The sequence below is a fragment of the Littorina saxatilis genome, linkage group LG2, assembly GCF_037325665.1.
Source record: "Littorina saxatilis isolate snail1 linkage group LG2, US_GU_Lsax_2.0, whole genome shotgun sequence".
NCBI lineage: Eukaryota > Metazoa > Mollusca > Gastropoda > Littorinimorpha > Littorinidae > Littorina > Littorina saxatilis.
This window is the reverse complement of record NC_090246.1, coordinates 54,689,617-54,700,519: the sequence shown is the minus strand read 5'-3', so window position 1 is coordinate 54,700,519 and position 10,903 is coordinate 54,689,617. Positions and strand designations below refer to the sequence as shown.

The 10,903-nt window shown below is 44.3% G+C and overlaps 1 protein-coding gene across 1 annotated transcript in view; it reads left to right on the top strand.

Annotated features, from left to right (window-relative positions):
* The first annotated feature begins 509 nt into the window (after nucleotides 1-509).
* LOC138959279 (uncharacterized) overlaps nucleotides 510-10,903 on the top strand; it is a 27,328-nt gene continuing 16,934 nt past the window's right edge. The window contains exons 1-3 of the mRNA XM_070330685.1: nucleotides 510-849; nucleotides 9,226-9,295; nucleotides 10,036-10,158. Coding sequence (XP_070186786.1) covers nucleotides 9,245-9,295; nucleotides 10,036-10,158 — 174 coding nt within the window. The 5' untranslated portion in view covers nucleotides 510-849; nucleotides 9,226-9,244. The remainder of the gene's footprint in view (nucleotides 850-9,225; nucleotides 9,296-10,035; nucleotides 10,159-10,903) is intronic.

Sequence of the window (10,903 nt, the reverse complement as noted above, 5' to 3'; positions counted from 1 at the left end):
GTGAGAAAGAAACACTGACTGAAGCTAACGAGTTGTGAGAAAGAAACACTGACTGAAGCTAACGAGTTGTGAGAAAGAAACACTGACTGAAGCTAGCAAGTTGTCAGAAATAATTTATGACTGCAGCTAACGAGTTGTGAGAAAGAAACATTGACTTTAAAGTAACGAGTTGTGAGAAAGAAACACTGACTGAAGCTAACGAGTTGTCTGAAAGAATTTATGACTGCAGCTAACAAGTTGTGAGAAAGAAACACTGACTAAAGCTAACGAGTTGTGAGAAAGAAACACTGACTGAAGCTAACGAGTTGTGAGAAAGAAACACTGACTGAAGCTAACGAGTTGTGAGAAAGAAACACTGACTGAAGCTAACGAGTTGTGAGAAAGAAACACTGACTGAAGCTAACGAGTTGTGAGAAAGAAACACTGACTGAAGCTAACGAGTTGTGAGAAAGAAACACTGACTGAAGCTAACGAGTGGTGAGAAAGAACCACTGACTGAAGCTAACGAGTCGTGAGAAAGAAACACTGACTGAAGCTAACGAGTCGTGAGAAAGAAACACTGACTGAAGCTAACGAGTCGTGAGAAAGAAACACTGACTGAAGCTAACGAGTGGTGAGAAAGAAACACTGACTGAAGCTAACGAGTGGTGAGAAAGAAACACTGACTGAAGCTAACGAGTTGTGAGAAAGAAACACTGACTGAAGCTAACGAGTTGTGAGAAAGAAACACTGACTGAAGCTAACGAGTTGTGAGAAAGAAACACTGACTGAAGCTAACGAGTGGTGAGAAAGAAACACTGTTTGGAGCTAACGAGTTGGAGGGATAACTGTGGATTGCTTTGTTCAAAGGTAAGAGTGTGTAAGTGGATTTTACTCATTTAACCTTCACCGTGTTTTCGAGTACGACCCAGAGCCAAATAAACATCTATGCATCTTTAAATCCTTTGGCATTTTTGCTTAAGACTGGTGTAAATAAACTTAGCAAAGATACCAATATATGTAATTTCACTCAAACTGTCTATGACATTTTAAGGCAGTCTGCTGGATCATCTGGCACACTTTTCGGATCAAAGATTTCCTTAACAGTAAGAACTTATTTACTACTAGATGATTACCCGCTTCGCCGGGTACCGGCTTCGCCGGGAAGAAGTAGAGGCGAATACCCGGCTTCGCCGGTTGAGTGGCGCACCGTACGCCGGCTTCGCCGGGTGAGCGGCGCAACGTACGCGATTGACGCCACACGAAGGAAAGGAGATAAACGCGCAAAACACTGGAGAAGATAAGGAAGAGTTACTAGGAATGGATGTACAGAAAAACCATAAAAACCAAAATCGGTTCAGCGCTGCGCGCTGAGAGCACGTGTTGAAAATTTTCATCGACCAGATTGTGTCCGGGGTCTACCTGAATATGCCCACCAAATTTGAAGCAGATCCATCGAGAACTTTGGCCGTGCATAGCGAACACACAGACAGACAGACACACACACACACAAGCCGTATATAGATATAGATGTGTGTTATTGAAAGTTACTCAGTTGTTCATGTTGTATATTTCTCAGGTAGTTGTTGTTGTAACCAGACCGCGTATTAAAGGCACAATAAGCCTCCCGTAAACCATCACAGATACTGTCAGGCTTTTACACACAGTACAAACACCCTTTCATTTGAACGCTCACCAAACGGGAGCATCCTAGCTAGGTGCCCTACGTAAAGAGCGAGCACTTTTTAAAGAATTAATTTTGCGGATTTGCTTAGAGACAATCGGACCGTGGTGCGTTTTGGCGCTAGGCCTAACTTTTAAAATCTAAAATTAATAATAAATTGACAGCTTGTTACACAATTACAAACATTCTTAAATCATAAAAGTATTTTTTTTTTCATCAAGACAAGATCAGTACAATTCGAAGTTATGAAAGTTTGAAAAAAGAAAAGCTCGGAAGCAGGGTCACGCAAGGTCGTGGGTCTCGTAGCAGACGATCGACAGTTTATGTCTATCGCCAGTTCCTCCGAACAGTCAAAAGCCATCGTTAGAGTTCTTGTGAACCACATCGAGTCGCATTCAATTTACTAACTGACGACTACGTTGTGAAAAAGGGAAACTGGAGCACACGGGTTCACGATGGCTCAGGGGTAAGATAAACTACGCAAAAATAAATTCTTTGAAAATTGCTCGCTCTTTACGGAGGGCACCTAAGATGTTCTCAAGCGGTGAGTGTTTAAAATGAAAGGGTGTTTGTACTGTGTGTAAAAGCCTGACAGTATCTGTGATGGTTTACGTGAGGCTGACTGTGCCTTTAATATCCCCTGGACAAAGTCATGAAAATTCGCGATGACATTACCAACACAACACAGAATGATTAGCATTTATACGTGGGTGTGGATACTCAAGTACCCCACGGCACACGAACGCATTCACATGTACTCATCGTCAACAATGCAGTTGGTTTTGTTGTTGTTTTGTTGTTGTTAAAGATTATTAATCTTTGTACATGTACTGATTTTAGACCAACAAGCCAGAGTGCTAAACCGTTGATAAGGCGTTAGTTTACCCTGCAAGAAACTCTCACAGCAGGGCCGGACCAAGTTCGTTTGAGGGGGGGGGGGGGGGGGGGGGGGGTTCCAACTGAAGGCAGGGGTCCAAAGTCCACATTTTTTTTTTCTCTGAGAGGTACATTGGATGGCCAGGGGGGGGGAGGGGGGGGGGTTCCGGAACCCAGGAACCCCCTCCCCCCCAGATCCGGCCCTGCATAGAGCTTTAATCTTCATCCTGCCCCCCCCTCCTCACACCCCCACCCACCAATAACCCAACCCACAACTGTTTGCGACCCGGATGTCTATAAGTGTGAGACGACGCAATCACACTCAGGTGGTAGAGCATTGGACTTGTGATCGAGAGGTCGCTGGTTCGAATCCGGGTCGGGACGGACACGGGTCAACTTTATGTGCAGACCCAGAGACGGTATCCATCTCCCACCCCCGTGTCACCACCATGGCACGTTAAAGATCTTGGTGATTCTACCATAAGTGCAGATGGCTGATACCACCTAAACACGCATACATCAAAAGCCGTGAGGGCGTAAACACTCGAATCGTATAAACCAATTCATGTCCAATATAGGCAATTAAGACCTGACGGACAATACGCCCCTTAAAATTTACTTTTACACACGGTGCACGTATCATGTATCGGTACTGAGGCCGCCTCGTTGTGGGGCCATTGTTGTCAGCGTTCTGCCCGTGTCTCTGCAGAGAGGTCGTGTTGCTTTCCTGTGTCATGTCAAAGTACTGGCCTGGCTTGGAGAAGTGTAATGTCAGCGTTCTGCCCGTGTCACTACAGAGAGGTCGTGTTGCTTTCCTGTGTCATGTCAAAGTACTGGCCTGGCTTGGAGAAGTGTAATGTCAGCGTTCTGCCCGTGTCTCTACAGAGAGGTCGTGTTGCTTTCCTGTGTCATGTCAAAGTACTGGCCTGGCTTGGAGAAGTGTAATGTCAGCGTTCTGCCCGTGTCTCTGCAGAGAGGTCGTGTTGCTTTCCTGTGTCATATCAAAGTACTGGCCTGGCTTGGAGAAGTGTAATGTCAGCGTTCTGCCCGTGTCTCTACAGAGAGGTCGTGTTGCTTTCCTGTGTCATGTCAAAGTACTGGCCTGGCTTGGAGAAGTGTAATGTCAGCGTTCTGCCCGTGTCTCTACAGAGAGGTCGTGTTGCTTTCCTGTGTCATGTCAAAGTACTGGCCTGGCTTGGAGAAGTGTAATGTCAGACGGTTCTGCCCGTGTCTCTACAGAGAGGTCGTGTTGCTTTCCTGTGTCATGTCAAAGTACTGGCCTGGCTTGGAGAAGTGTAATGTCAGCGTTCTGCCCGTGTCACTGCAGAGAGGTCGTGTTGCTTTCCTGTGTCATATCAAAGTACTGGCCTGGCTTGGAGAAGTGTAATGTCAGCGTTCTGCCCGTGTCACTGCAGAGAGGTCGTGTTGCTTTCCTGTGTCATATCAAAGTACTGGCCTGGCTTGGAGAAGTGTAATGTCAGCGTTCTGCCTGTGTCTCTACAGAGAGGTCGTGTTGCTTTCCTGTGTCATATCAAAGTACTGGCCTGGCTTGGAGAAGTGTAATGTCAGCGTTCTGCCCGTGTCTCTACAGAGAGGTCGTGTTTCTTTCCTGTGTCATGTCAAAGTACTGGCCTGGCTTGGAGAAGTGTAATGTCAGACGGTTCTGCCCGTGTCTCTACAGAGAGGTCGTGTTTCTTTCCTGTGTCATGTCAAAGTACTGGCCTGGCTTGGAGAAGTGTAATGTCAGCGTTCTGCCCGTGTCACTGCAGAGAGGTCGTGTTGCTTTCCTGTGTCATGTCAAAGTACTGGCCTGGCTTGGAGAAGTGTAATGTCAGCGTTCTGCCCGTGTCACTACAGAGAGGTCGTGTTGCTTTCCTGTGTCATATCAAAGTGCTGGCCTGGCTTGGAGAAGTGTAATGTCAGCGTTCTGCCCGTGTCACTGCAGAGAGATCGTGTTGCTTTCCTGTGTCATGTCAAAGTACTGGCCTGGCTTGGAGAAGTGAACTGTCAGCGTTCTGCCCGTGTTACTACAGAGAGGTCGTGTTGCTTTCCTGTGTCATACCAAAGTACTGGCCTGGCTTGGAGAAGTGTAATGTCAGCGTTCTGCCCGTGTCTCTACAGAGAGGTCGTGTTGCTTTCCTGTGTCATGTCAAAGTACTGGCCTGGCTTGGAGAAGTGTAATGTCAGACGGTTCTGCCCGTGTCTCTGCAGAGAGGTCGTGTTGCTTTCCTGTGTCATGTCAAAGTACTGGCCTGGCTTGGAGAAGTGTAATGTCAGCGTTCTGCCCGTGTCTCTGCAGAGAGGTCGTGTTGCTTTCCTGTGTCATGTCAAAGTACTGGCCTGGCTTGGAGAAGTGTAATGTCTGTGTTTTGCAAATAAAACGTGTTAACAATTGCAACCCACAAACACAAACCGATGTTGTTGGTTCTTTTCATTTCTTTATTGTTAATTTCAAGTTCAGCAGTAAAGTATGCTTTGTTTTGTTAGAAATTCAACGCATGGCTCCATGTAGCCGTGTGGAGAATTCACGGCAATATTGTTCCTAGTGTGTTGTTCCTCTATTTTATTCCCTACGAATAAGGATAAGGATAAGATTGTAGGCCTATATAGTCCTATGTGGTTACCCTCAGGGAAAATCGGGTTGCTTTCCCACTGGGGAAAGCGAGCTGCCACACAGTACGGCGCTACCCAGTGGTTTTTTTTCTTTTTCCTGCAAGCGTGTATTCATGTTTCCAAGCCCTGAGACTTTCGCTCTTAACTTGGGTTCTTTATCGTGCGCATGCGTGCACACGGGGGTGTTCGGACACCGAGGAGAGTCTGCACAAAGTTGACTCTCGGAAATAAATCCCTCGACGAACATGGGGATCGAACCCACGCCGATAACGACAACTGGTTTTGGCGGTTGCAGAAACACACACCCCAAAACCGTCAGGCTTTTTCGCTTTTTTTCACTTTTGGCAGCGCTCACTCTAAATTCGCCGTCTAAAACGGACTCGTTTCTGTCCACAGTCAAAGCTTTTATCACACAAAAATGGCTATATATGACAGCTAAGACCGTATTTGTTACGCACATTATAGCAGTGTTTACCCCGAGTTTCTACTGCAAACAGAAAATAATAGCAAAGCCTCAAAGTATGCGTGAGTCCCCTAATATGGACCACCTTCAACAAATCGAAGAAAATAAAAGCTAAAGGCAATTTTAATTAATTCATTAAGAAGCTAGCTGAAAATAACCTATGAGTAGCACTTGAGATTTCAAAAAAATATAACAAATATTTTGTTGGGGGGTGGAAGTTGATAATTTCACTTATTTTCACTCTGTTTTTGATAAGCTTCTTCAGTTTGCTGGTGTACTTCAAATAATGCTCTCATCAACCCGAAACAGATAAATCTAAAGCATAATTATTTGAATTAGTCTGACTTACACACTAAGTTGTAACATGCTATTTTGAAGTATAGAGGGCTTTTTTTTTAAAGTGCTATTTTATTTTCTCCTTTGTTACTTAAATCTTGTTAAAAAATCTTGATCACCTTTAAACAAGTTATAACTCTTGTGGGGAGCGGGGGGGGGGGGGGGGGCGGGGCGGGGCAGGGCGGGAGACTTAGAGGTTGAGGGATGAGAGGAGGTGGGGAGGTGGGGGGGGGGGACAATCAGGGGGACATCCTACAGCGTCAGAGGGTTAGTGGAGAGACACATTTGCTATTAAAATGTCGGAAGATTTTAAGTAGAGGTAATTAAAGGTGGTCGTCTACATTTTTGCTTTTTTTCGATAATCTTATGGTTAGATTTCGCTAAAAAGTTATGTCAGATGACAAATGAACCATGTGGAAAAAGTTATAGAAAAGAAAATATGTAAAAATAGATTTTATTTTGGAGTATTTTTGCTGAGAACATGTGCTTTGCCTAAAAATACTGACCAATCAAATTCATGTCACTATGCTTATAGCCACGCCCAAACAAGTGCAGCAACAGTTTGACACTGGAGCGCTGTCCACGCTTTTTTTTAAACGCACGAAATGCACGGGATTTGAGAGGAGTTTTGCGCTTGGCATTTTCCAAATAAGGATATCCTACTATGAGTACTACGCTGGAATACTACAATGAATTTTCAAACGGCTACACTGGCTTCGTCTTTCCTGATCGAAAGGGGGTGTATTGTTGATAATTTTAGATAATAGACTCTGCATTTTAATGGTAAAATGGCGATTTGATCACAACACAGCGAGAGTAGCTCCAATGTTAACAGCGTTCTGGTCTTCATTGTCATGGTCAGAGAACAAAATACCATGATCACAACACAGCGAGAGTAGCTCCAATGTTAACAGTGCTCTGGTCTTCATTGTCATGGCCAGAGAACGAGGGAGATACCATGATCACAACACAGCGAGAGTAGCTCCAATGTTAACAGCGTTCTGGTCTTCATTCAATTCATTTTCAATTCAATTTAATACAACTTTATTATCTGAATGTGAGACAAAATAAATATTTCTTTTGGCTCGTGTACACAGATATTATATCCCTCTCAAAACGTATAAATAAACACATAGAATTCATCTGCACACACATATCCTAAACCACACACACTCGCACCCTCACACACATATCCTAAACCATACACACTCGCACCCTCACATACATATCCTAAACTATACACACTCGCACCCTCACACACATATCCTAAACCATAAACACACGTACCCTCACATGCATATCCACATTCATGCACTCATGTGTCCATTATTAAATATAAATACATTAAAATTAAATTCATTGTTATGGTCAAGGAGGAACGTACCATGTACACGTCCTCAATTCTGACATTGGTACCAACATTCTCAACTCTGCAATCCTTGTCACTCTGAGCTCTGGTCACGTCTAAGATGTAGATAATGTACATCAAATATGAAGTAAGTCGGTGCACACATAAAGAAGTTATTAGCATTTTCGAGGGTGGCATTTATTTGGGGTCACCCGGTACACAAATATGAAGTAATTCGCTCAACAGATGTAGACTCTGTTAGATTGTTTTTGTGTGGCATTGGATGAGGGGGGGGGGGAGTGTCCCCCAGAACATGCATTTCGGGGGGGGGGGGGGGGGAGTGTCCCCCAGTACATGCATTTCGTTCGCTTGGCCTGCACTACGGCTTTTGTGGAGCGTTACTCCACGATCATCCCCGACAGTCTTCAAGTGGAGTCTGTCAAAGTTAATGTATTCTAATCTGTTAAGGAACTTGTTCCTGCTTTCGTGCGATTGCAACAAGGCCGAAATGATTCCGTTCTGTTGACACACTTCTTTCAGTTCACTGAGCTGTGACGGTCACGTAAAACAACACGTGCTACCGTATCACCATCTCTCTGCTCCCGCTCAATCTTTTCACATATTTGTTTCTCCTTTTCGTGTGATTGGTGGAAGGCAAAACATTTTTCCCATCCAATAGCAGTGTTTGGAATAAACTCACGTTTTCAAAAGAAATCCCACGTACATCTATTTACGTCATGTGATTGATATCTTTGCATCAACTATGGTCTCGCTGTTTTGCTAATGCTACAGTACCGGGCACTTACAAATTACTCTCACCACTATATAACAAAGACTGATTAAACGTGTATAAATGCGCCTCCTAAGCATGTGTTCAACATGTGATTGTTGGTGTTCATCAAGAATTGAACACCAATCACAGAATGTGCTTCGTTCTAAACCCAGCGTTTCTGAATTACAATACACCAGTTAACAGTTCCAGCGCTACATGGAAGAAAGAAGAAAACCCACGTGATACCTAAAGCGATTATGATTGGTCGAGATGTTTTCGACGAGCAACGTTTGCATCGTCTGCACGGCAAAGCATGGTGATAGAGAGGGCGAGTGTGCTCGTCGGTTCATTTCCATCAAAGTTGCAGAGTCAACTTCAAGTTCAATCCATTTCAGTGGCATATAAACTTGCCCAGTAACTGGTTGCAGTAATGTAGTTTACCGACTTTGGAAATGGGGGTCCCAATTTTGCAAATCACTACAAAAGTGCACTTTCTTCAGCGAATCAGTCTATGCGTTCAAATCTCCGGAACGTACTCGCAAAAGTTATATGCACAAGCGCAAATTCCACGGAACTGGAAGTGGAAATAGAAAAAATACTCGAAAAACGATTTGCGTACGTACAATTCCAAAATGGCCGCGGAACTGTGAATCGGTGCATAGAAAATGGTTACAATGTGTTGACTCTGCATGAAGAGTCAGACCTGATCACATCTACTTTACTATTCACACTTATTCAACCAGTTATTCTATTTAGATATTGATAATCGTTCATGTAATTCGTCGCTGGAGTGTCTAAATTACGGCGAATCGAAAGTGCCTTAGGATTACTCCCCTTTAAGATGAACATGTGCACTAACTGTTGCTAAAGGATTACTCCCCTTTAAGATGAACATGTGCACTAACTGTTGCTAAAGGATTACTCCCCTTTAAGATAAACATGTGCACTAACTGTTGCTAAAGGATTACTCCCCTTTAAGATGAACATGTGCACTAACTGTTGCTAAAGGATTACTCCCCTTTAAGATGAACATGTGCACTAACTGTTGCTAAAGGATTACTCCCCTTTAAGATGAACATGTGCACTAACTGTTGCTAAAGGATCGCCACGGGCAACACTGCTCTTCTAATTGCAACATGATGTTGATGTTTTAGGTGAGACAGGGCGAGCACAATGGCGAGTCAGCAGGGAGGCAGCGGATCCATTGCAAAGAAACCACGTCTGGTAGGCCGCTGTCACCGTGTTGTGATGTGTATCATTCTGTGTTCTTAGCTGTGGTGTGTTGTCCATCGTTTTAAAAGTTTTATGTTGTCAGCCGTGGTGTCCATCGTGTTGCATGTTGTCCATTGTGTTGTGTTGTCCATCGTGTTGTGTTGTCCATTGTGTTGTCCATTGTGTTGTGTTGTCCATTGTGTTGTGTTGTCCATCATGTTGTGGTGTCCATCGTGCTGTGATGTCCACCTTGTTATGTTGTTCACCTCCTTGTTGTATTGTCCATCATGTTGTGTTATCCATTGTATTGTGTTGTCCATCGTGTTGTGGTGTCCATTTTGTTGTATTGCCCATCATGTTATGTTGTCCATCGTGTTGTGCTGTCCATCGTGTTGTGTTGTCCATTTTGTTGTATTGTTCATCATGTTATGTTGTCCATCGTGTTGTGCTGTCCATCGTGTTGTGTTGACCATCGTGTTTTGTTGACCATCGTGCTGTGTTGTCCATCACGTTGTGTTGTCCATCGTGTTGTGTTGTTCATCGTGTTGTACGTGCTGTCCATCGTGTTGTACGTGTTGTCCATCGTGTTGTGTTGTCCATCGTGTTATACGTGTTGTCCATCGTGTTGTGTTGTCCATCGTGTTGTGTTGTCCATCGTGTTGTGTTGTCCATCGTGTTGTGTTGTCCATCGTGTTGTGTTTTAACACGTACATTCTCACAACAAAAGAGGTCACTCACATCGAACCTTTCAGGCGTGCTGCCAGTGCAGCAGGGAATCACGGTGCATCAGGCAAGGGGAGTGTGACTGCCGTGCGAACTGTACCCCCTGTACCAACTGTGCTGCTCAGGGCTGTACTAATTGCTCCGTTGATCTGGTACGTCTTGGGTAGCGGACTACTCTCTCTCTCTCTCTCTCTCTCTCTCTCTCTCTCTCTCTCTCTCTCTCTCTCTCTCTCTCTCTCTCTCTCTCTCTATTTCTCTCTCTCTCCTCTCTCTCTCCTCTCTCTCTCTCTCTCTCTCTGTCTCTCTCTCTCTCTCTCTCTCTCTCTCTTAAGATTTGTTTTCTCTCTCTCTCTCTCTCCTCTCTCTCTTTCTCTCTCTCTCTCTCTCTCTCTCTCTTAAGATTTGTTTTCTCTCTCTCTCTCCTCTCTCTCTCTCTCTCTCTCTCTCTCTCTCTCTCTTAAGATTTGTTTTCTCTCTCTCTCTCCTCTCTCTATCTCTCTCTCTCTCTCTCTCTCTCTTAAGATTTTCTCTCTCTCTCTCTCAAGATTTTATTTTCTTTCTCTCTCTCTCTCTCTCTCTCTCTCTCTCTCTCTCTCTCTCTCTCTCTCTCTCTCTCTCTCTCTCTCTTAAGATTTGGCGAAAGACGTTTTGCAAGACATGCGGTTTTTAGAACCGTCTACAATGTTATCGTGATTGCCACAGGTTGTAGGCACATTAAACAACAAACAATAACCAGCCAACCAACCCATCTCTGTCTGTCTGTCTCTGTCTGTCTATCTCTGTCTGTCTATCTCTGTCTGTCTATCTCTGTCTGTCTATCTCTGTCTATCTCTGTCTATCTCTGTCTATCTCTGTCAGTCTATGTCTGTCTCTCTCTGTCTATCTCTGTCTGTCTAT